We start from the raw sequence: 27,111 nt of genomic DNA, 5'->3' as shown, positions 1-27,111 counted from the left end.
ATTGCGTAAAAACTGCTTTCGCTTCCTGATAAGAGACCTCTTGCCTGGTTCACTTTATGTTGGCAATGATTCACGATTATTTGAGCGGTTTGGAAACCGAAAGTATGCTGCGCGCGGTTCACTTTATGCTGGCAATGATTCACGATTGTTTGAGCGGCTTGGAAACCGAAAGTATGCTGCGCGCACAACTTTCGTTTTCCTTTACCAGACTTTATGCAATCCTATTTCACACGTGCTCTCTCTTTGGATCAGCCCGTACTTATTTGCATTACTTTGGGTCGACTGCCACCGCGTTGGAATTCGGCTCTACTCGCAGAGCGACTGGTTGTACCGAGCCGGACCCGAAACAGTGACAGCTGGGCTCCAGTCGAGTGCAATGAAGATGGAGGAAGGGCCCAAAACGCATTTGAAAGAGTGGCTCGTCGCTCAGGTGGAGAGTGGCGCATATGAAGGTCTGCGTTGGGAGGACAAGGACAAAACCATGTTCAGGATTCCATGGAAGCACGCAGCCAAGAAGGACTACAAGGAGACGGATGATGCCGCTCTCTTCAAGGTTATCTTTCCATTACTTTTGCATGCTGCTTTGTCTTACTATACTTGTTGGACGAGTTATAACTAGCACAATGACAAACGTTTATTTTCTTTATTGTAATAGTTCTTTTGCTTCCTTTAAAAAAATAAAAAAATTGGTATTAATCAAAATACTCCAGATCTACAGGATGATCTCAAAGGTAATGATTAATTGAGAAAGTGCCATAAAGATTTTGTATTTATTTACTATTTAAAACTACAACAACAACAACTACTACTACTACTAATAATAATAATCATGATAATGATAATGATAATAAAAATGAGCCTCAGGAACCATAGTGAGGATAAGTAAGGAAAAAAATGGATAAAAACTCAGTGGTGCCAAAGCAAGACCAGATAAAATATTTACTTAGATCTACTGCAGGAAGACAGTAAAAATCAGCACCCTTGCCAAATTAAACATTTTCCACTGAAAATGTAACTTAATTTGTAAAATGTAAATTAATTTATTGAACTTAATATACAGCTCTTTGCTTTGGCCTGGACATTAGCTTTTTTATTTCCATATTATGTATATTATGTGCCCTCTTTGCATCCATTGCAGCCTGGTGATCCTTAAAGGGGGATCCTTCCATCTGTGGTCCCTTCTCATTTTTCCCCTGGGAGTTTTTTTTTCATTTTTCCTTGCCCTTTTGGGAGCTCAAGATCAGGGGATGCTTTGAGAATAATTGTCAATTATTTGTCTATGTGAAGCCCTTTGAGACTGCTTGTGATTTAGGACTATACAAATAAACTTGACTTGACTTGAGAGACATTGCAAAATATAGTTGGATGTTTTGAGATTCTATCAATACCCCAACTAAACTAATTAACATGGAAATAAATTTTGTCTGCCGCACATATTCAGGCCTGGACCTTGCACAAGGGTAAATACAGGCAAGGATGGGAAAAAGACAACCCCACTGTGTGGAAGACCCGCCTGCGCTGCGCACTGAACAAGAGCACAGACTTCCAAGCTGTCCATGAGCTCAGCCAACTGGGCAGCAGGGAGCCTTATAAAGTTTATCGTATCTTGCAAGGTAGCGCAGAGGCCTCCCAATCTGGTAAGGACAATATTTTGATCTGCAATATTTCAAATCATATCTGACGTCTCCATATTGGTCATTCACAGAGACTTCACAAAAAAAGGACCGCATGATCAGCAAAATTAAAGGGTCACCAAAGAGCCCCAGTTACCAAGACAAACAGGTTAGTATTGGTAAAAACAAACTGGAAAAATATTTTTCAATCTTTAAACTTGAACTTTATTATTTTTTAATGATATGGCAGGGACAATTGTCATAGGGATAATTTGGGTCACAAAAACAACATCCATCCATCAATCAATTTTCTTAAATGCTTGTCCTCACAAGGGTCGCAGACAAAAGCAACAACAAGAAACAACTATATCAAAGGCGGCCCGCGTCTAAATTTTAAACTGGCCCGAAGCATCGTGTCATAAAATCAATAATAAGATGCCCGCTGGCACTGTTGCAAGCCACAGAAACAAAACTTGTCCTAACGGGACGCGCACATGAGCCAACGCTCATGATCGGTTGCGAGCTTGTCTCCTCTGACCCTTCTCAGTTCACATGCACACAAGTGTCCGTTTGCAAGATAATCAGTGACACAGACACTTCCTCATTCGAGTGTCCACACACCAAGGACTAAGGTGATGATAAAATCAGAGACGCAAGTGACTGCACAGGGAAGGGCAAAAAGAATAAACTGGTAAGAGCTGTCTACTTCCGTCCGCACCACCCACTCACAGTGATCGCAAACAACAAAAAGACTATGGCTTATTATTTTGTGATTATGAAATAATTTGTTGTGTATGAAGTTGAAATAAAAAAGATAGAATGGATTTAATTTGGATTAAATATCTGACATGATGCAACCTGGCCTGTTTACTGCAGTCTCAAACACCAATATCACCCTTCTTATTAATACAACAATAATAAAACAAACTTAATACATCTTATAAAAATTTCATTCAACTTTCGTAAAATTTTTATTTGTATTTAATTTATTATTATTTTAATCTTGAACTTTTCTGGTAGTGCAATTGACAACAGATTCTCATCTGCAACATCAACCTATCTGCAGACAGCAAAGGATATAGTTACATATTTATAAGTTCATTTACAATGGTAATGGTTTGAGGAATGTCAATGCGAGTGGTCGACCCCGATACATTTTCATCTCACCAAATCTGGCCTGCTTTGGAAATAGTTTGGACACCCCTGAACTATATAAATAAAAAAATTGACATTTGTCCAATGTAGCTGTTTTCAAATTGTAAAGCACATGCTCCTAGTGGCTCTGCTGAAGCGATAATAATGTTGAAATTGTGTTTTGTTGTCAAAAAGGAATCACCTCAAGCTTATGAAGAATACCCAAAAGAAAAAGAAGAAAAACAACCCGGTAAGAACTTCCCTTTTAAAACCACACCTAGTCTAGGGACTCAAACACACAAAGCTACCACAGGTTGAGTTGGATTGGTGTTCATTCATCGGTGAGCAAAATAATCGTTTGTGCGTGTGTGTGTGTGTGTGTGTGTGTGTGTGTGTGAGCGTGAGTGTGGGCGGGCAGGTATGCGTGTGCGAATGTGAAAGTAAAAGTTTCACTCCACTCTGCAACAATGAATACAGGTAAAAAATTGACAAGCAAGGACAGTGTGCTTATTTCTTGGTAAATTTCTATTCATCTTTGGAATCAATCAGATTAGTCAAAATCAAGGTGCCTGGATACCAATTCAAACCAATATTTTAATAGATTTTTCAAAATAAAGCAACAAACCAAAAGAGGTCAAAATAGGCAAGCTTGTGCTTACTAGTTATACTGTTTAGTACCCAGACTGACCTATGAGAGGCAGTACAGTTCCACAGGGCAGAAGGAGAGAGTAGCCATTTTCTGTACCGCTTTGTCCCCACGGGGGTCGCCGGTGTGCTGGAGCCTATCCCAGGGGTCAACAGGAAGTAGGCGGGGGACACCCTGAACCAGTTGCCAGCCAATCGCAGGGCACACAGAGAAGAACAACCATCCGCACTCGCACTCATACCTAGGGACAATTTAAAGTCTTCAATTGGCCTACCAAGCATGTTTTTGGGATGTGGGAGGAAACCGGAGGGACCGAAGGAAACCCACGTGGGCTCGGGGAGAACATGCAAACTCCACACAGGGAGGGTCGGAGGTGGAATCGAACCCGCACCCTCCTAACTGTGAGGCAGACGTGCTACCCAGTGCCCCACCAAGCCGCCGAGAGGAGCAATAGATAGTTTAAAGATAGGGACTTTATCAATTTTGATTGGAAGGAAGGTCGAAGGTTTTTGCATGGATCATGACACTTGACTTTCGCATAATGAGTAACTCATCCGTTTATATAATTGGGCATGAAAAAAAAAATATATGAGATGGAGTCAGCAGTGAATACAAAGTGCTGATCTTTATCTCATGTCTTGGTATCTGACAGGTAAAACAAGTGAGGACTCTACCTCATTGACCTTCTGCACTTCTCTAAAATCCATATCAGGTAACAATGTGTGAGGAGAGGAAAAACCAAACTGCACATACGATATCACCTCAAATTTGCATGTTGTGTTCACAGATTTTCGAATGCAGGTGACATTGTTGTATCAGGGCCAAAGTGTGGCGAGCTGTACCACCAAAACCCCCGACGGGTGTTTCATCCTGCAAGGTCCTGCCCCGTTGGGAAGTGAGCTTATATACGGAAGCTGCACCACACAACAGCTCTCCTTCCCCTCCCCAAATGGCAGGGACATGCCATTATGCACAGTGGAAGCAATAAACCGACTTCTCTGCCATCTGGAAAAAGGCGTACTCTTATGGGTTGCACCTGATGGGATGTTCATTAAGCGCTTCTGCCAGGGCAGAGTTTACTGGCGTGGCCCTTTGGCCCCACACGCTAACAGGCCAAACAAACTAGAGCGGGAGAAGACCTTCAAATTGATCAATACGTCAGCATTTCTTCATGGTAAGTGCGCTTGGTTATTCCGTTTTAGAATATTTTTCAACACCACTTTGACCAAAAACACCAGGCATCGTAAATGACTAGTGATGAGAAAATGAAGCTTTAAAATTTGCTTCATCAATCAATTGTTGTATTTTTGGACCCCTCAAGGTGATACCATTGTTTTTAAGAAAGGGGTTTAAGAAATAGATAATCGATGTGCTTTCAGCCAATGACGCATTTGTAGGTTTAATAAAACGTTTTTTATTAGTTCAGAAAAGTACATGTAATGCCATTTCGTTTCATTTCATTTTCGTTTTGTTTTCGAATAATCTTATTTTGTTTCAGTTGCTAACATGAATTGGACCGGTGGGCATTGCACTTTCATTGTGAAAACGTGTATCAAGAACAAATCTGTAACCTGCTCGAAATACAATCTTGTTATGGGTTACTAACTTCAGAGCTAGTGGATCAGCATTGAAACGAAAATCAACCGGCTGACTTCACACCGTCAGAACTCCAGAAAATGTAGCAGCGGTAAGACCAAAATAACAAAACAAAATGGCATTATATGTACTTTTCAAAAAAATATATATTTTTTGTTTCTTTAATTTATTTGCATTTCATCAAACCTACAAATGTGTCAGATCATTTTGCCGGACGTTGTATTAACAACTGTTGACTTGCAATATTTGAGAAATCAGAGCCCCCACAAACATGTTTACAGATCTTCAAAGCTGTTTACAAGGAAAAGGAGCACCACCGGATTATAGAATTGAGCTCTGCTTTGGAGAAGAGTACCCCGACCCAACAACACCTAAAAGCAACAAGCTTGTCATGGCACAGGTGGGTCGGACCTCAGATGTTGTAATTTGACGAATTACTTGAGATTTAAGGAATTAGTCCTTAGCTTTTTATTTATGCAATTTGCATTCAGATGAACGCTGTAACTCGAAATCAGTTGTCGTACCTAGTAGGCTCCAGTAGAGGTCAACACCGCACCTCTGATTATATAAACACGAACCTTCTCCCCTTCCCCTACCCAGGTGGTACCAATGTTTGCAGTGGAGCTTCTTCAGAAGTTCAACTTGGAGTTGAAGAATGAAATATTGGACAGTTCTGCCTCTGGGGAAGGCAAAGAAGTTCAGAAAGTCAATCATCCTGTGGAAGAGGCAACATAACCCAGCAAAAGATTGATTTCCCATTTTGTAAGAAAAATGAATGTGATTAAGTTTATTTTCAATGTATTTTCAATTAAGAGAATTGCATCTATTTTTTAGTACAGTGAAATCTTTAAACGTTTTCATATTCAACTGAAATGTTAAATATGATGTGGTGAACTGACTATTTTGACTTTGTCACGCATATTACAAATGCTACCACAGAAGGGAAACTGTGACGACAATCGGAAGCTCCTCATTTCAAAGCCCAAATATGTGTGTGATGAATTGTGTGGCATGAATTGACTCACCTTCTGCATGTTTATCACATCGGCCATCATCTGTCAAAAGCAAAACAACAAAAGGGACAATGGATTGTGTTTGACTGTGACATATTTTTGAAACCTAACAAACATTTTTATACATAAATATTTTTGCAATACTGATTTAAGCAAATGGTGGGAATAAATCACTAGTGATAATTCAATATATGAAGCATTTTCGTTTTCCATTTATTTCTAGCGAACATCATAGAACAAATTCACAATTTTAAAAAATATACATTTTGTAGCTATGACATTTAGAAGGAATAATTAACAGGGATGGTTTAGTCACAAAAAAAAAAACTAAAGTGAAAGAGTGTGCTGAATCAGAAGAGATACCCGTATCAGAGTTTAAAATACTTTCGTCATTTTCCCTGCTTTCAGACATACTGCATACAGTACGCAACAATGAAATGGAAACACAAGTGTACAGTGCACAAGGGTCGTGCGTATCCACAAAGCATCATGTTCCAACGTGTTATTAGCACCATGACTCTTCTGCCTCACTGCATTCTTTCCACTATTCAGCTTTTAATGGAAAAACAGCATGAAGGCTATGGTACACATCTGTCCGTGTGGGCATGATTGTCTCATACGCGGTTTACATTAGTGTTCTTCCATCTCTTCTCAGAGATAATGTTAAGAACATATTGGAGAGTAATGCCTTGACAAACAACTCGTTGAAGGTGATCAAATTCAAAGAAGGCAAAGAGTTGCTTGCGCTCTTACATTCATCTTGCCTGCCCAGACCGACGAGTACACAATGGTTGAGAAGCAAAAAAATAAAGGAGTCGAACACAACGTATCTGGACAAGATTGCATTAAGTCTGTTTAGCATACTCACTGTACACATGTAAGATATTTCGTAACTTTTTTGTTAGCACACCCGCGACCCTCGTGATATCTTATATATATATATATATATATATATATATATATATATATATATATATATATATATATATATATATATATATATATATATATATATATATATTTATTTTTATTTATTTGTATATGTACATGAATAGCGCTTACTTTCATAACACTGATTGAACTTGATACCCTGCAGGACACACTGTCGGTAAATACGTGTGTGGGACGACAGTTACATAAACAGGGTGACGAGCAGACGAGTGCTTGATTGTCCCACTAATGTCTTCAGTGTGTCTGCAAGAAGCCACCCAGACATCTTTCAGTGGCTAATTCTTCCGCTGCCAAGGAAAGGGAAACAAAAGAAAGGGAAGGAGGGGGGGGTGCAACAAGTAGCAATATTTAAGCCCGAGGGCAGCAGTGTGAACACCCGTATTTTTTTTCTTTTTTTATTCTTTTTTTTTTTTCTTTTCCATACCTGCAACCCTAGCGGGCGCAACAGAGACATGGCGCGTATACATGTGCTTACTGTTGGTGAAGGTGTGCATGTGCAAGTTTTCTACTGCCACTTCATCAGCTTGGAGCCTTGAGGTAAATCCAGGAGGCTTTCATCAGTTCCTGTCGAGGGAACGACATCAGGGGCTGACCAGCGTCGTTTCCGAGGGCGCCTGAGCTCCTGAGTCTGAGGTTTTGCAGCCGCTGTGTGGGGTGGCCCGGTAGGGGGCGGGTGTTGGGGGAGAGGGGGAGGAGGCGGAGGAGGTGGCATTTTTTCGCTGTGCGAGCTGCTCGACCCTCCTGCCGCAGCCCTGGGAAGGTGTTGGGTGCGTTGGACTCTGGAGGAGGAACGCACATGAGTCCGGTGGAGTTGTTTGGGTGTGGGAGTGAGAGCAAGGCAGACGTCCCCCTCTGTAAGCTGGCGGCAGGGAAGGCCATAGAGTTGAGTGGTTCTCCGAGGGCAGCACGAAGACCAGCCTTGGTCCTGGACGAAGAATGGGTACTCCACCAAGACCTTCAGTAACTCCTTAGGAAAAGCAAAAGTTGGATCAGATATTCCTAATGAAAATATTTTGAACCATTTCTTGGAGTTGTAGAACAAAAGTAGCATTGATTGAGAAGCACAAGCCTACGGTAAGTCTATTTTCGATGAGATGCCCTACCTGAGTGTTGCGGTCTGTGAGGTGGACCTGCAGTTGGCTGACACCCTGTGCGCTGCTGGGGGAAATGAGCAAAACCGTGCAGGTGCTGAGATGGAACTCTGGGGACGTATCAGCACTCCTCAAGAAGTCCTCCGTCTGCAGCTCCTCCACCTGTTTCAACTGCCCGCCGGCCAGCTCAATGAGCGAACCCTTGGTGAAGTGAGGTAGGAGCGCGGGGGGAGACGGGTGAAGTGCAGGGGGTGAGGTGTGAACGTGGTGATCCCTGTTATATTTCAGGTGCTTCTCTTTGTCTTTACCTCGCTCCGTGTCCCTATGCAGAGTCTTTTCTCTGTCTTTGTCTTGGTCTCTGTCAAGGCCTTTTGGGGACCTGTCATGGCTGTTCAGTAGACCCTGTGGCGAGTTGGGGGAGCTCCTTGGATTGTGCTTCTTTGGGCCTGGCTCTACTTGTAGGTTATACAATGGCGATCCTGAGGGACTGTAGGGTGCGTAGGAAGCCTGAGGGCTCGGCTGGCTGACAGATCCCAAAGAGTAGTAGAGGTGAGCCTGAGCTACCGGGCCCCCCACGGTGTTGGGTAATCCCTCTCTACCTGCCCTGGGGTCTTGTCCCAGAGGGTGGGGGCTTGTCGGGATTCTCTGCCGATGTCTCTCCTGCAGTGAGGAATGTGGCTCGTGGCCCTCCTGAGCTTTAGAGTCTGAAAAAAACGGGCCTCCGGATTGAGGAGTCAGATCTTCCTGCTGTCTCCGCCCACCATTCGTATGGGAGCTTTGTGGAATGGCGTCCAGTCTATTTCTGATACTATCATGTCCGTAATCACCTGGGAGCAAATGCCTGGGGGCGGGGACAGTCCTGCTGCCCGGCCCGTCCAGTCCATTGGGCCTCTTGCCCAGGTATCGGTTTCTGGCTTCGACCAAACTTGGCTCTTGAGGGTAGAGAGAAGAATGGCCGAACAAGTAGGATGGGGAGAAAATGGAGGGGCTGTAATCTCGTCGGCCGCTGTTAATATAAGACCACATCTCTCTTGAATCCGCTGGGAAGGGAGTCTTAAAAGAGCAAGTCGAGGACGGGGAGGAAAGGGGCGTTTCGGCTCGAAGCCACCTGGAGTGGTGAGGCAGCGGTGTCGAGAGCGTTTCATCTCTCCAAGCGGGAGACCCGGAACCCCTCCTTTCCACAACGTGCCCTTGAAAGAGTGGCAGGGACACAGACGACGTGTAGCTCAAGGGCCATGGCGGGGGCAGGGGTGCCGGTGCAGGTAGGGGGGGAGGAGTGTGAAGGAGATGAGGGTTTGGGGTCGTTTGAGCTCTCTGCCTTTCCCCGACCTCCCTGCTGCTCTCCCCTCGCCCTGCGTTGGTCCGTATCCGAAATGGCACGGGGGGCTTGAATTCATCTGGCGGAGGAAGGTAGTGATCTTGCCGAGACTCCCTCTTCTTGGGAGGGAGGCACTCTTTGCCGCGGTCAGGGCTGGGATTCATGGGTGGGCTCCAGCGGCAGTGGGTGCCCCCTGTGTGTGGGCGTAGGCTAGGTCACATGGGCCTCACGGGAAAATGGGGGGCACAGACAGAGAGGGAGGCTGTGGCACAGCATCACTGTTAGATCACTGGCAATTTTTCGGGATTGAAGATGCTCACCTGCCGTGGAGGACAGACATGAGATTGGTTAAAGTCACCAGAGCAGCAAAGAAATTAGAGTAAGACTTAGGAACAATATAACTCAAGTAGAAGTCGAAAGTCTTTCAGACACAAGAACTCCTTTGTTGTTTCTCATAATTGCCTCACTCAAAACTTTGCCTCCGTGTGGGTGGGGCCGTGGAGGCTTTATGTGCAGTCATTTGACCGCCTAGCTCCATTTGATTGGTGAAATGGAGTCAAATTTCAATAGTGGTTACACTGCATTGCTGAAATCGATGCGTGACATGCCCGAGGCGGAAGTTTCTCTGACAAACCAAAACAAATAAATGGCACAAGCACAAAAAGTCTTAATTCACACTTTAACTCTTACTTTGGATAGTTACAGGTCAGTCATTACCTGAGTGCACTGTGGTGGCAATGAAACTATGCAACTTACTCATTTCATTCAAACACATTACTCCCACGTTGGCTAAAAATACACCTTACAGCTAATGAAGCAGATGCATTCCCTGTTGTGTTAAATACACACATGAAAGTATGAGACACACACAGCTGGTGTGGATTGGAATATGGAGATGGATTTTGATATTATATTCATGTAGCACCCCCATGACACCCAGCGGCATTTTAGAGATGTGTACTCCCCCCCCCCCCCCCCCCCCCCTCGCTCTCGCCGCGCTCCTAACATACACCCTCCCGGCCCTTTGGTTTCACACACATACACACGCACACAACAACAGACACACAAATACTCCCACAGTCGGCAGTGCTTGCTCCCCCAGTGACAGTCAAATCTGGTCACCACCCACCCAAAAGCTGACAGAGACGGCACCAGTTGTTGTAGATAGTGAGTATCTATCCGTGCCAACTAAATATTTGTCAAAAGAGGCGAGAACTGTGTGACTGCATGCCGGGAAATGGGAAAATGTGAGAATGTGTTTATTTGTTTAAGTGTTTGTGTGTTTGACTGTGTCACAGATTTTGCAGTCTTGTTTCATTCAGTGAGAAGTGTGGGGGTGCTTCACTAATTCTCCCCCCCCCCCCAAAAAAAAAACCCCATCAAAATGAGCCCTTTCATGAACGTCTTGCCATCCCAGCTGTTCCATCCATCCCCGCAGCCAAAACGCCACGCTGCCTCTTGGCCCCATGTTCACCCGATAACAACCTACAGTACCGTCATCTCACCAGCCATACTGTCACCATGGCAACTGCGTCTGCTCACGCATCCTGTCGGTTGGAGAGGTGAGATAGGGATACTCCACGAATCGGCGGGTAAACTGTTGCTCAACAAGTTATAAGGTCCAAAAACAGATTAAGTGTTGGAGGCGAGCAAGCTGTTTATGCATCTGAGTGAAAAGCTGAAAAGTTGACAGTTTGCTGTGGGTGTGAGATTCAGTGTCTCAGATGTACGTCGATACTGTGCGCCCCAAAAAATATGAACAACCTGTTTTATACAATAACTTCATCCTGCCCTCTAATGTCATCTAATATTATAATATAATATATAATAATAAGATGTCTTACAGTACCTCTAAATGTAAAATATTCATTCATTCATTTATAATGTAATGGCGTGGGGGGCTCGGTGGAACATTGGTTAGCATGTCCACCTCGCAGTTAGGAGTGTGTCAGTTCGATTCCACCTCCGACCCTCCCTGTGTGGAGTTTGCATGTTCTCCCCGTGCCCGTGTGGGTTTTCTTCGGACATTCCGGTTTCCTCCCACATCCCCAAAACATGCTTGGTAGGCCAATTGAGCACTCCAAATTGCCCCTGAGTGCGAGTGTGAATGTTTTTTTGTCTCTGTGTGCCCTGCGATTGGCTGGCAACCAGTTCAGGGTGTCCCCCGCCCGTGTGCCAGATGACTGCTGAATAGGCCCCGGCACGCCCGCGACCCCGTGGGCACAAGCGATATAGAAAATGGATGGATGGATAATATAATGGCCCATAAATGCATACTAACAGTTTGGCCTTTTCATATGACTAATACCAGGCCAAATATTCACTCTTTGAAAACTCACTGATACCAAGCACTGATTACTCTAGTACTTTTGATATTAGAAATTTAACACAATGGCAAAATATTAACAAAAATAATTATTTCTGACACAGGTGATGATTTGCTGATGTGCCATTGATGTGCCAAACTGTCGTAGTATAGTGCCAAATACGGCTTTGGATTAAATAATATTTTGGTGGTTTTTTTGCCGTAAGTGTCAGCACGCACTACATAAGACCAGTGTCAGGCTGATACTGATATGTTGGTATTTGTACTCACCCATATATACTAAAAATCATTAACAAACAGTATTTATATCACAACATAAATATTTGTACAAACATTATGGAAACACCATCTAATTCAGTGTTTTTTTTTTTTATTGTTTTAAAATTTCCTGAAGGGTAGATCAAAATGAATGATAAGAAAACAAAGATTCAAATTTGCTTCATGAACCAGGTGTTGTATTTTTGACTTCTTTAGATGTCATTGCCCATCTCTAATTAATACTTAAGTCATCATCATGATGAAGAAATATTGATAATATTGATAATATAGATGGAAATATTTGGGAAACAAAACATAAATTAACCAAAGCACAATGTGCTTTACAATTTTTATTATTCAAAATAGGCTGCTTTGCCGAGATAACAAAATGTTATATTGTCTCAGTCAGCTTTATGATGCGAATGATGCCTTATGACCTGGACTGACTTTCAATTCACAGTTGAGCGTTATCAAACATTAATAGCTTGAATTTAATGACCTCTTAATGAAGGCATTTCCAAACTTTGGACAGGTGTCCAATTAAAAATGAATAAAATATCAAACAACACTCCGAGATTTTAAAAATGTTAGAGAAAACGATTATCAAAGCTCACAAGCTAAATTCTTAAATGTAATGACTATTAACTATCCATGATTATCTTTCAAATTATTCTTTAGTGTAGAAGCATTTTTCATCTTCCTTAAACTAATTAATCAGCTTTTTTTCTCCAGAAATGAATATCCTTGTACTTCGGATCACCCCCATTAGAAAAAAAAAAAACAACACGTTTTCCCAAATAAACCTGCTCGAAACCTGCCAATGAAAAAACAAAGAAGGAATATTGTGCATGTGGAGGAGTTTTCTGAGAAATGTCTTCTAAAAGAAGACTCCTACACTGTGTACACATGCATATAAGAGCTGCTCTTTCAATACAGTCATTTTGCCGTGGGAGTGTTCAACTACATCAAACCTCAATGTTCTCTACTTTTTCCCATCACATTTTCATTTCTTTGGTACACATGAACACAATTGACTCCAAAAGGTTTTCCTTTTTAAGTCATATAAATGTAGCTTACTTGACAGAAAAATGCCTCACTTCAATTTGCATTCTAATCAGAGAATAAATCTTTAAATACCATTTCAAAGGTTTGTATTTTAGAGCGCCGCCACATCATTCCGCCTTTTCTGCACAAGTCGAGCTGCCTCTCTAGGGCTGTCAATCAACAGTCCATTGTGAGCGGCAACTTGACGTGGGCGCAGGCAGCCGGGTGGCTGGAGCTGTGACGAGAGACTGACCTTAGCGCAAGCTGAGAAGACATCCCAGTGTAGCATGCCATTCATATCCCCAACGTCCCAAAAAAAGTCAAGCCACTCTTCAGCTTGTTACTCTGCTACACTGCCACTTGTCAACATCTGCAGCAGGTACACACACACACACACACACACACACACACACACACACACACACACACACACACACACACACACACACACACACACACACACACACACACACACACACACAGCTAGCCACCCTCTGATCTGTGTGTGTGAAAAGATATAGGCGAAGCAGAAAAATCAAGGGAAATAACTGCAAGGCCTACTCGCCTCTGTTGCGTGTCGTGTGTGTGCGTTTGTGTGCAAGCGACTGAGGAAATGAGTAATATCTAGCAGTGAGAAACATGTCTGCTATGCAGAGCCACACAGGCAGACCAGTTGCTGCTGCCGCCCACTCGCTTTAATCACTCTGAGGGATACACACACACACACACAAACACACACACACACACACACACACACGCACGCACACACGAACGCACGTACACGCACGCAAACAAACACATTCCATTCATCCACTTTGGAGGCCTGAGCCGAGGTTTAAACTCACAACCTTGTGATGTCATCTCCATTTAGTGATTTTGTACAGTATTTTAGGAATGTGCATCTTTATCACTGAGCCTGATACTGTATGTCTCTGAATACAATATTCCAATGAAATATGACATGATTCACTGTAATTACGATGTTTCACAATTTAGTCTGATATCATCCTTCATGATTCATTTCAAATAAAGTGAAATATTGCAGTATGAATAGCTTCCTTGTAATTTTGTGTTTCTCACGGTCACATGGATTTAGGTTCGAGAAAGACTCGTGTTCAGACTAAGAAACAAAAGTTATAACTACAATACAATCAATAATATGCTCAGTCGATTTCTTTTCACCCATATAGTATTTATATTTATCGTTTTTTTTAGGGCTGGGTGATTTTCGGAGAAGCTATAAATACTATTATTTTGATTGATCTTGAAATCTTCAATTTGTATTTATTTATCTACTCACATACACAACAACTTCAAAGAACAACCAGAAAATCAATTAGTAATCATTCAATTATCAATGTACTCAAACAGTAGTAGTAATACAAAACAATGACTTCAATAAATACCTGCTGTGCACATCTTGGCCTCTAAGGGACTGTGTGGAAACCCATATCTTCTAATGCAAATTCTTATTAGCTCGTACCTTATTTTATTTTGCGACTCCTGCGATTTAAATTTGGAATTGCAGCAAAACTCGTGGCAGACATCAGTCACTAGTTGCAGAAGCGTATCTTATTCCGAAATGAATCATTCGCTGGAAGGCAGCGACACAGTGACGAGACACTGGGAAGTATAAAGTTAAGTACAACCTACACATATTGTCATATTTTGCCTTTCTATGCTGCTGGTGACTACAGGGAAAACTCAACATCCCTAACGCATAAATGCTTTTGCTCTTTGTTTTTTTATTTTTTATTAAAATGTTCATCCTTTGTCTTCCACCCAGTACCTCATTTGACAAATGCATTTAGTTTGACATTAGAAACAGGCAGACTCCTGCATGACAACAGGAGTGCCGCATGGGAGCTTTCAATGATTTTCCTTTGTGATTGAGTCAAAACAAGTGCATTGGCATGGCTGCCGTGACTTATTACAATTAAAATAATTGGTGACAGCGATGTAGCTCGCTGAGAGCTTGAAGTCACAAACAGTGAAGTAAGGGCAATGAAGCCAAGACTGAACATGGAGAAGCGAAAGAAGAGATCAAAGACTGTGAAATGATTTTGGAGGTTACATCAATTGGACGTGTTAGTTTAACACAGCAAAAAATATTGATACTACATTGTTTCCGATGCAACGTGCAGACAGTTCAAGTGCATTTGAACAGCGCGGAATGACAGTGGAGGAGGACTGGAAACGTTTCAGCTTTTAAAGGCCACACTGATATAGTTTCACTGTAGGGCGACAACCGTCTTGTCTGACATTTATGATGAGCATTACCTTTATTTTTCAAAGTAATTGCTGCTTGAAGCTGTGTGGGCTGGTTGTGTGTGTCTGCGCCGCCATTTATTGTGTGGGTTTGTTTCTTTACATTACAGCATTTTATGGAGTGAGTCTTTTTCCTGTAACTTGGTGGGCCAAGTCTTCACTAAAAGATTTAAACTTATCAAAATTCAGATAGAGGTTAGAACAAAATTTATTTATTGCGTAAGAATAGTGAAATTATGGAATTTTATTTATTGATTAAAAAAACATTAGAATAATACTTCTGTTACATTTGTTCAAACTGATAAACTTATCGTTCTAATTAGTTTTGGCAAATATTTGTACTTATTTTTAATATGATGCCTGTAACACCTTCCAATAAAACAGCGAGAGGGGAATTTTACCATTGTGTTTCATGATCTTTTCTTTTACAGACTCAATAAACATTGGGGAACTCACGAGGACACTAATTATCGATTTTCTTTAGGTGGAATTAGTTTCCATTATTACTCGATGCACAGCTTTGGTTGCTCATCCGTATGAGGTCTTTGTTGTCATATTTTGCGCTTCCTAAGAAGCCACACATTGTCAATGGGAGGCAGGTCTGGACTGCAAGCAGGGCAGTCTGGTACTCACACTCTTTTACTACGAAGCCGCGCTGTTGTAACACATGTAGAATGTGGCTTGGCATCATCCTGCTGAACAAAGCCCATGCTTGGATAGCAGCATATGTTGATCCAAAAACATTGGTACTAACCCAATGGTCAGTTACCTCTTTCCAAACAAATTTAAAATGTATATATAATATAATATAATATAATATAATATAATATAATTTAATATAACATAACATAACATAACATAACATAACATAACATAACATAACATAATATAATATATATTACTCAAGGTAATTTGTACTAACCCAATGGTCAGTTACCTCTTTCCAAACAAATTTAAAATGTATATATAATATAATATAATATAATATAATATAATATAATATAATATAACATAACATAATATATATTACTCAAGGTAATTTAATTTAAAAAAATGTCGTTACAACTAAACACTAACGCTTAAGATGTAAAATTGTAGTAATGCTTATCAAACAATTGAATGTTTGGCTTTTTAAAAGCTTTCGAGCAACGTATTGCCCCCACTCGGAAATGACGAATCCACTTGACGTTGCCATGAGTGATAAATGGAATTATCAGCGTGAGCCCATGTCCTAATAAGTAAAAACACACACAAACACACACGTGGGGATGACAGTGAGTGTTAAATGGTCAAGATAAAATCATCCTATGCTGTGTAAGCATCATTTTGAACCAACAATTAAAAAGTAATTAGATTCTTCAGTTCAACTACATAGAACACAACATGAATCAAATGACTAATCATATTTCCACTGACTAGCATTGAATTGACGCAACAATACAGTCATAGTGAAAGAGGAAGTGAGGTGCTCATTGAAGGTTCATTCCTATTTCAAATAATGCTTGGCAAATTTATTAAATCATGACACAATGTAAGATTTCTGCTCCAGAAATTGATCATCCAAAAAGATTTGTCATGAGAAGCACACCAAAAGGTTATTATTTAGATATAATGCTAAAATATAATTATTGTCCCACTAAAGGGACTTTGTTGATGTTTTACACATTCACAATGCAATTAAATTCAATTTTATGCAACACCGTAGCACATTTTTCTAGCTGGATTTCAAGCTCTCACACAAGCGTTACACGTTGAATGAAGCCCAGTGATTTTCAAAACTTTTACACCGAGCACCACCTCAAAAAGTGCATTGCTAACCATCATAACAACCCCGCACACAAGACAGTCGTGCCAACAGACAACTTAGAGTCTTCAATTAACTTACTAGGCATGGTTTTGGAATGTGGGAGTTTACCCATGTAAACAAGGTGAACATGCAAATTCATTTAGGCCGAAGCTCGGATTTCAACCAACGTCCTCTGTGTTGTAACGCAGTAAATGAATATTGATCCACAATGATTTCTTAAATAGGAATGTACTTTTACTGAAGTCAACCATAAAATATTCTTTGTAATAATAGGTTCTGTGCAGCACAACAAGTCAAAATTATAGTCAGGAGCGACTTGTATGTGATTTTTTTTCACAAATTTTCAAAATTCAAAAATCTGCGATGTAGTGAAACCATGGTAAACGAACCGCGATGTAGCAAGGGATTACTGTCATTTAAACTGCAAGTGACGTCACCGGCACCGCACAGCGGTTGTTAACATAAAGAACAAAGGATTCAATCACGGGATGACAAAGATGACGAAGGGCCCCATGTTTGATGATTTGGAGTGACACAAGGTTTGAAAAACTCATTTATGTTATAGTTATTTGATATATTTTATTTTGTGTACCAACTTGTATATGTTTTTATCGTTACAGTTGAGTAGTTGTTGTCTCATTGAAGTCTTGTTTTGTTAAATAAAGAGCCGTTTACCAAACCCACGTCTTTCCTGGTACTTTGTTAACACTACAATATAGTTATATACTAGATCTGTGCGCATATGCGGCATTGTTTACATAAAGGACGATCGATGGATTTAATGAATTGGAGTAACACAGATGGTTTGATAAACGTGTTATTTATGAAATACTGATTTAAATAACTACGTCAGGCCCGTTCTCAGCTTCTCGTTTGTGTATATGTCACGTTAGCATACCGTATCGTTTAGCCTGTTGTTGCTGGTTCATGTCTGTTCTTGGTGTTGGATTTTGACAAATAAATTTGCCCCAAAAGTGCGACTTACATATGTTTTTTTTCCACTTTATTGTGCATTTTATGGCTGGTGCGACTTATACTCCGGAGCGATTTATAGTCCGAAAATTACGGTAATGACTTAAATACGCATAGAGGAGCAAGGTGAACAAGTTTAAAATCAGCGTTCCTGCCTGGAGGATAAAAAGCGGCGCACCTAGCCACACCCGCAGCAAACCGGTTGTAAACAAACTCAACTAAGGAGTACCAAGTGGTACAAAGAGGCTTTGTAGAGGTACTGCTCCAATGGAACAAATTATGCCGGACTGATCTGCACGTGTCCAAAGAGGCAGCCACTCAGACGCCGTTTTATAATCAACAGACAAGTTAACTATGGGAGATTGTTTGCTGTCGGTGGGTGAAGTGACTGAACTGTCTTTTCTGATCAGGATGGAGCAGCAGTTTATGTGGGAAGTTGCAATAATTTAACACCAAAAGAGGTCATAATTAATATACCACCAACATTATTTTACACCCTGTTTGTAAAAAAAAAAAACTTCACATAAAACCCACTCACACGCAACAGCAATAATTTGGTTTGTTTTTTTTCCTCTTTCTTTGCCCTGTTGGTTTGGTATACTCGCACACACACCAACACACGAAGGCTCGCACTATGTCAAATGAGGTCAAATGAGTCACACAATGTAGAAACTAAATACGGAAAGAGTGCTGAAAGTCTTGTGAAGTTTAATGTGTACATTTGTATCCAGTTATTTTAACTGAAACAAACAACTGAAACTAAAATGATATTCTGGTTGTGTGTGGTTGGTTGGTTTGTACTTCTGGATGTGCTTGGTGTTTGCCTTCCTCTGTGGAGTTGTCGCCGTGTTTTTGTTGAACATCTGAGCAGAGATGATGGATGGATTTTGTATTGCTTTCTTGCTCTACTTGCTCTATATCAATAATCTGATTCCGTCTGAGGTCGTGTGAGGGATCTTTTGTGATGGATATCTGATGTGGTGAAAATTTGCTGCTGAATGTAACAAAGTGGAAAGGAAAGCAGAGGGACAAGATAGAGTTGACCCATTCTTCAACAGGAAGCCCAACCCGTAACTGGCTCAACCACAATGAGGATGGACTTATGGCTCAAGAGTTACTATAAACACATTAACACACACACACACACACACACACACACACACACACACACACACACACACACACACACACACGGACACACACACGTTAATCCGCATGTGGCCAGGGACATTAGTAAGACTACTGAGTCATGCATGTCTTTGTGTTAATCTGCACATTCATTCCAGACACCTTGTTGTAAATATCAGCACTTCAATTGGTGGCAAAATCAAATTGAAATAAGCTCAAACAGAACATGTCATTCACTTCCAAAAAAATTTGAAATCACGTGTCGTGGTTTCATTCTCCTTGTGTAGCCGGTGTAGCCAAGGATGAATTAAATTTAAACTATAATATTATAATTATTGTGATCATAATAATTAGGGATGCTTGAAATCACTTTTTTTCTGGACCAATACAGTACAAATACCGTAATTTCCAGACTATGAGCTGCTACTTTTTGTTCAAGTTATGAACCCTGCGGCTTGTCGTTAGTGCTGTGCAACCGTGTTGCTGCTGTGTTACTGGCGCGTCTCAGTGACTTTTACCAGTATGTTTTTTTTTAATCCAGCCCTATTAGTACTGTGTTACTTCCGTGTTGCTGCAGTATTACTGCTGCGTCACAGGCTGTGTTTGGAAAGAAATGTTAAGGTACGTTATTAAAACTTTAAAAACGTTTCTGTGTACCGTCTTTCTTTGTAAATAACTTGAGTGCACATGCGGCTTTTAGTACGGTGCATCTTATTTATGCGGCTCGTGCAGTTTATAATCAGTTGAGTTTTATAGTCCAGAAATTACGGTACTCAATCTTGAGTAGTTACTCATATCAATACAATGCCAATAAGTGATACCACTAATATTTTTCTGCCTAAAAATTTCTGCACAATAATAATAATAAGTCATTGTTGCTGCAATGAAATCCACAACTACCCTTACAGCCAGAATTTTTAATTGAACAAGTTTCAAATATATAAAATCTAAGACTACACGATATTTGTAAAATGTCTCAGTATGATGCAATGTACTTCTACACCACTGCATACTTCAATCACAGCAGACCCAATGCAAAATAACCAAAGGTCTCCTAGCTCAAGTGTTCAGGGAATGTGTGTTCTGTTGCAAGTGGGGGCATTTTTGAGTGGCGCGGAGGAGAGAGTGAAGCTTGTAATGTATAGCTGGGTTAATCCCAGACAATCCTAACAGGTACGGCCTTTGGCGGGCTTAGTGTGGTTCTGGGAGGAAATCCCACTTTGTGGTGGTGCGGGCTTGTAGCCCCTTGGTTATAAATAGGCCCGGGATGACTCTTTAAGTAGGCTTTTACGCAGTATCAGTTAAATATGACTCATCTAATTGCACTGGGGTCATCCAGCCTGCAGAGTTGAGAAAAAAAAAAAGAGACAAAATGTACACCTGTGAATCCTTCACAGATTGCGTTTGTATATAAATGGACATGAGCAAACATAGGTTCTTGCAGAGGTCAACATGACAATTAATGAGTATTCTGCAAACCTGTGAGGCTGGCATTTTCTTAAGTGGGTGCAACAACTTGTCATTCACTGACATTTAAATGTCTGCCTAGTTTCAATTTTGCACTTTCCACTGATTGCTCTCTTCTTTAACATAGATGTTCAACTATGAATAGCTCAGATTGACAGGCAAAAATACCATTGTGGGTACTTTTTGAAGACGCACACGTTGCATCGCTTTTTTAACATTCATTTTCTGCAAATTTTAAAAGCATGTTCTTAGCAGCACTTCTCCACTAGCTTGTGATATGACTAACAACTCCCAGGCACTGATGTGAGTAGATGAGTAGCCTACATGGGGGCGAAGGGGGGGGGGGCAATTGAGATCCAGTTTGTCAGAAGCAATACAAGTGTCTCTAGTGTGTGTGTGTGTGTGTGTGTGTGTGTGTGTTTCCATACCATTCCATTCATTCCATTGTCTGTTAACACTGTCCCCTGGTAAGTGTCAATCAAAGTAAGCTTGTGTTCGTTTTCTGGTTTAGCAGCAAAATGTCAGGACGCAGTAAAGCGAGCACAGTGACGTTAACTCCACTGAGTGACCATAGCCAAGTCTCTTGTTGGAAGCTTGAGTGCCATTCACTGACAGAGAATCTGTCTAGACTGTGTGCACAGAGGCTGTCTGGAATGCCACAGTCACTGCTCATATTCATCGCCTCTGCTATAATAGACAGCCCTGAACATCAACTCAGACACATTTGTAAGTTGTTCTTTTTTAAACCAGGAGCCCCCAACCACCGGGCCACACAGAAGAAACAAAAAAAAATAATATACCGCATTGGGCCAAATATAAGACGACCCTGATTATAAGACGACCCCCTCTTTTTCAAGACTCAAGTTTGAAAAAAGACTTTTTTTAAATACAGAAAATCATTACAGTATATCTGAAACAAATGATTATAACAATATATTCTAGAGAAAAAGCATGTTATTTTGCCTCATACAAATCATGCAAAAACTGTCTATCACATCTTAATATCTGAACATTTAAATATGTAAAATAAAGTGCGATCACATTTGTAAATGAATGGCTTCTGGTTTTTGAAATGTAAATAAACCTATTGTTTCTCCATTTTCTGTTATGTCTTCTCTTGTTTTCTTCTCTTTTCTTTCTTACCACTATTTTTTATTTTTCTTCTTTGTGCTACTGCTGTTTTTATTTTTCTTCTTCGTGACAGGGGTTCGCGTTGGCCTGGGGAGCTAAGTTCAGCATTTGCTTGAAAGATACCGAGCGCCATCTAGCGTTGTGAATGGGTATAATGTCTAGATCCCGAATATAAGACGACCCCCACTTTTTCAGTCTTATTTCAATGCATAAAACACCGCCTTATATTCGGGCCAATACGGTACATTCTATTTATCGACGATCAATTAATTCAGGTAAAGACGCTCGTCCCGGTCACGTAACACGTTTCCCCAGTCGAGCCCGGAAAGCGAGCAAAAATAAGTACGTATCTATTTTGAAAAATAGAAACAATTATTTAAAACACTTAATGGTGAGTTTTATATTCATGCGGTTTGTATTTGTTTTTATGCTAGTCCTATCTCATATACAAAAATTGACAATTATTCTCAAACATCCCCTGATCTTAAACTCCCTGGAGGGCAAGGAAAAACTAAAAAAAAAACCCCTACTGGGGAAAAAATGAGAAACCTTAAGAGACCACAGATGGGAGAATCACTAGAGACTTATTGTTGAACCATTTGATCACCTGTGCTGATGAACATAAACTAAAATAGAAGAGACTGAACTGCATAAAGCTCAATAAAAAGTATTTGTGTATGAATGTGGTATTCATATAAAAAAAGGATATAAACGAAACTGAATAGCATTTCAAGGGTATCGAAGGCAAGAGCATCTTTTATTAAGACCATGTCTCGTCTGTTCTTCTGTGCAGTGACACCAAAACCAATACCGTGCAATATATATCGTGACGTGTATGTCTGCGTTATCTGCAGATGTACAAACATTACACAAGGTTGCGGAATGAGCGCGGTGTGTCCCGACCGAGTGTAGGTGTGAGTTGTGGGTGGCGGGGCTGAAAGGTCACTGAACCCCTATTGTCGATGAGGTGCGGAGGAGGAATCAAATTCTTGATGGCGCACATGGGCAAGGGACCCAAGGTCAAAGAACAGGCAAAGGCTGAGCCACATAATGCTGATTTACACAAACCTTCGCTTCAAGGATTTGTGTGATTATAGCTGCTCATCTGTGTCTTTTCTGTATCTGTAACCTTGAAGTGGTCCAGCCATTTCCAAGAAAACCTTCCATCTGGAAGACCGCTGAGTGGGCAACAGTGGCCATGCGGCTCCACCACCATACTCATCAACTTCACACAGGACCACATGTGAGGACCACTGATGCCTTATTGAGCAATGCGTTACTAAAAAAAAAAAAAAAAAAAACCTAAACAAGTAATCTAATCCATTACCATTTCTGATATAGTAGTCCGATTAAAGTTACTATTGCTGAGTTGACTGCCTTACTTTAGCTTAGTAAAAAAAGAACAATCTTCAATTACGATAATTGCAACAATCATCTTTACTGCACTGTGGTTTGCCGTCGTCATGCAAATGAAATGTGGACCTACTTCGAAAATATGTTTATTTTCATGGTAAAAAGGAGGAAACATTTCTCACCAGAATGCAGAGGGGGAGCAAAATAGTTTTTGTCCAGAAACATTTTTTTTTAATAGAAAACCATGCTGGCTATTTATGTTCAGTGATAACCAGAATAACTTGTTTTTTTAATTATAAAAACAAAACATACAAATAATAAAACGATATAAATGTAATATAAAAATGGAAATATACAATTCACTCATAAATGCTTTATTATTATTATTATTATTATTTATTAATAATCATTATTATTATTAATTTTAAAAAAACTCACCAGCAGCACCAATAAAGTATGAGCATAATCATTTTTATGTTAAGCAGATTGTTGGCTTCTGCTGAAAGTAACTAGTAATAAAGAAACAAGGAATCTAACTTAGTTCCTTTTCAAATCAAGTAATTAGTAAAATAACTACATTACGTTTTTGAGCTAACAGTGGTTACAATGATGACAACACATTTCTCACTCCATCCAATTCGATTTGAATTGCCTAAATTAGACAAACACATTTTGCTATTTCAAAGCTTGAATGGATGGGTGTGACTGAGTATAAACGAGAGGCATCAAACGAACACGAGTCAAACCGAAACGACCTTAAAGAACGCCTCCTCATGTATAAGCTTAACCCCCCCCCCCCCCCCCCCCGAACAAGCGGCGTGATACATTTCCACATCTTCCTCAATGTTCTGTATCTTTTTCACCTTCTTTACTTCTCACTCATCTTCCAGGCTGCAGGAGAGCACACCATCAGAGCGGGTGACTGAGAGTGCTTGAGTAGAGTATGACTGTCAACACAAGGTGTAGTGCGTGCGTGTGTGCGTGTTTGTGTGTGTGTGCGTGCGTATGTGGTAGGGAGGTAGGTAGGTGGAGAAGCACAGCAGGGCGTGAAGGAGCCCTGTGATAATGACAGGCCATGCATTATGTAACATGCAGATTGCATAAGGAGATGATTATTTTAAGTTCACATATCGACAGTGTGTAAGTATTTTCGGAGGTGGGCGTACAGGAGCTGTACGCACTTCTAAGTGTATGAAATATTCCGAGATGCGCTTTTCTTATTTTAGTGTGGGTGAGAGTAAACTAGGGTGAATTTGATGTTTTTTTTAAGAAGGAGGCGCCGATGTTTCAGATTTCTTTCTGTGATATCTACATATCAAAACAAGTATGTGGGAATGTTGGCACACTTGCTTGCAGTGTGCATAAGGGCGTCTTTTCTTTTTCTTTCTTTTTTAATCTCAGGCTCCCACTTATTATCACTTATAGACTTCAGAGAGCTAACTCTGCTCGTCAGATGCAAAACCTAGAGCTTTGACTTTTGAAGATGCTCCTGTTTGAGCTTGTGCCGAGAGAGCACACGTTCAGACTTTTATCACTCACTCTCGCAGTCACTTAGTCACAAGATTACCGACGGTCCACCGGGATGTGTGGTGTGGAATCACACATGCGAGGCTACACTACCATCAGTGTGCCGCGGCCTCCTGCTTCATGTGTGCCTCTGCAAAAAATAAACCTCTTAAAGGGCCAGCAGTCACTCAACCCCATTTGTTCCCTAAGCAGACACACATAGAAAGAAAACAAGTATTCAGCGTACGGCTTTTAACAATGGAAATCAATCTTCAGTCCCTCTTCAACGCCTCCGAAAATGTTCATAATTAGACCGGGTGAATGAAGAACCTGTTAAACATTCCTCTCCACATAGAAGAGTTCAATAAAAGCGACTGAAATGGACAGCTAACATTCTTTCTTGGTATTGCTTGCGCTTTCTCTCCATGCACGTCACTTCAAGTTCAATGTAGCCTTTGCACACATTGTCTGAAATTTGAACTGTATGATGCACCTGTACATGTTGCCACAAGATCTCCAAAGGCACTGACTACACTTCCTATTTCATTTCTTTCTCCAATTTCTCCTGACTGGGCAGCAAATTGCCCCACTCGGAACAATCTCCCGTGTACTTTCCCAGTTTAAACACGGCTCCTCTCGGGCCCCTTTGCTATCCCTGGACCAGGGCTATTTAAGCCCACTGCTCTAATTCTGAAAGTCCTGATCAGGCTGAGTGATGCACCTCCACCCCCCCCCCCCCCCCCCCCCCACCTCGCTCTCTCTCTCTGGATCAGTCACACTCACCAGCTTGTTCACACTCTCTCGGTTATTCCCCACCACGCGCCTACACACGCATACGCACGCACGCATGCACGCACGCAGGTGCTGTCTTACATGAATAGCGCACATTCAACGCGCGCACACACACAACACACGCATTCACGCATAAACACGCGCGCAGGTGCCATCGATCCTCCTTGAGTGAATGGTGAACATTCATCCTTTGACATGCACACAAAAAAAAAAAAACAAGATTTCGAGATGTTTGACAGCGGCGCGCACTGTACATACTTAAGCCTCAAGTCGACATCCAATAAATGTGTCTCACTCAAAGTTGCTGACACAGTTTCACGTACTCGCCCAGTACTTGACAAACACACAGAGAAGAGGAAGTGGTGCGCGGTGGTGACACATACCTTGCCGGGTGCTTGAGCGTCTCTGCAACTGGAGAGGTCGCTCATTGGATCGGGTTGGCGGCAGTGGCGGGCATATAGAAATATCCACTTTGTATCTTCCTCCTCGCTACTGCTCAGCCTTTCCTCTATTCATCCAGTCCCTGCCTCTCCTTTTCACTCTCTAAACGCCTCTTTGCTCCCTCCCTCCCTCACTTTCTAGCGCTCTGTCATAGCAATCTCTCTCCCCGGCTCGCTTGATCTCACCAGCGCACCCCTCCTCTCTTCCCTTATTCCTTCTCAAGTGCTAACTTTTTTTTTCCCCTCCCCATACCTGCAATAGAGTGTATAATTATAGAGAGCTCAGTGGTAATGCAGTCAGGCCCATTGCATTGACGCTCATGTTTGGCAGCCGGCCTGGTGGCTTGGCTCATTAACCTCCCTTGAGCAGAATGCAGAATGGACTGGCCCTGTGGCTCTTGCTATTTGTTGCAACACCTCAGCCTCTTAGGCTCATCGGCCAATCCCGGGCCAGGAGGGATGAAGGCAAAGATGCGCCTGCTTAGACTCAGAACACTACCAGCATGTGAGAATAAGTTGCAGCAGGTGCAATGTCAAGGTTAGGAGTCATCACAGTCACGACAGAGGTGTCGCTTTTCTCTACGGCCAAATTGCTGGCACATACTGTCGTGGAGATACTGAGATGAACTTATTGTGAAACCAGGGTGAAAGAATGTCCTACATTACAAGTTATGCACTTCCCAGTCTCGAATCCACGTGTACAACTGTTTACGCAACATTTAAAAAAACATTATTGAGGTGGATTTTTCTACATCCACTGTAGCTTGTGCAAAATATGATTAAGTCACCTGTCTAATTTTACAATTGATTCATAAGATATCGTCACAAAAATGTGCATACACTTTGATGTCGGTTCTGGAAGTGAGTGTACAATCCAGTCCAGGCCAGGTCAGGTCACATAAGTAGCTTACGGGGCCATGAATCCAGCCACCGATTCAATTAGAATATTTATTTGACAAGACACATCATTGATTTTGGCTGGTGCTATTGTCTCTTCAAACAAAGTACCATGTTATAATTTACAGAATAAATCCATAAATATTTTCCCCACTCTTCCGACACAGACAAAAATGGATTTGTCAATTATACATTTTGTCAAGTGGTTGCACAAAACCAAATCATTTAGAGCCAAATGCATTTTTTTAAGTAGACCATAATGCATCCATCCATCCATCCATCCATCCATCCGTTTTCTATACCGCTTGTCCCCACGGGGGTCGCGGGCGTGCTGGAGCCTATCCCAGCAGTCATCGGGAG

The 27,111-nt window shown here is 41.4% G+C and overlaps 2 protein-coding genes across 3 annotated transcripts; one reads left to right on the top strand and one right to left on the bottom strand.

Moving 5' to 3' along the window:
• Positions 1-147: 147 nt before the first annotated feature.
• On the top strand, positions 148-6,541 carry irf10 (interferon regulatory factor 10). The gene is made up of 8 exons (XM_085913302.1): positions 148-553; positions 1,442-1,637; positions 1,706-1,782; positions 2,943-2,997; positions 4,046-4,105; positions 4,181-4,567; positions 5,271-5,389; positions 5,590-6,541. Exons 1-8 carry the CDS (start codon positions 377-379, stop codon positions 5,722-5,724), a joined length of 1,206 nt encoding a protein of 401 aa, XP_085769428.1. The 5' UTR covers positions 148-376; the 3' UTR covers positions 5,725-6,541.
• Positions 6,129-26,222, bottom strand: LOC147061609 (uncharacterized). 2 transcript variants are annotated; one of them, XM_085913280.1, is made up of 3 exons: positions 25,798-26,222; positions 8,057-9,682; positions 6,129-7,920 (listed from the first exon to the last, which is right to left on the bottom strand). In XM_085913280.1, the coding sequence occupies exons 2-3, from the start codon at positions 9,524-9,526 to the stop codon at positions 7,459-7,461; spliced, it is 1,932 nt and encodes a 643-aa protein (XP_085769406.1). In that variant the 5' UTR covers positions 9,527-9,682; positions 25,798-26,222; the 3' UTR covers positions 6,129-7,458. The 2 variants fall into 2 exon arrangements, with proteins under 2 accessions (XP_085769406.1, XP_085769417.1); XM_085913291.1 differs by having other exon boundaries at positions 8,057-9,624.
• Positions 26,223-27,111: the final 889 nt, after the last annotated feature.

The sequence above is a fragment of the Syngnathus leptorhynchus genome, chromosome 1, assembly GCF_054491065.1.
Source record: "Syngnathus leptorhynchus isolate UIUO chromosome 1, UIUO_Slep, whole genome shotgun sequence".
In the NCBI taxonomy this organism is placed as follows: domain Eukaryota; kingdom Metazoa; phylum Chordata; class Actinopteri; order Syngnathiformes; family Syngnathidae; genus Syngnathus; species Syngnathus leptorhynchus.
Note: the sequence above shows the minus strand (reverse complement) of the source record. Positions and strands in the feature narration are given on the sequence as shown.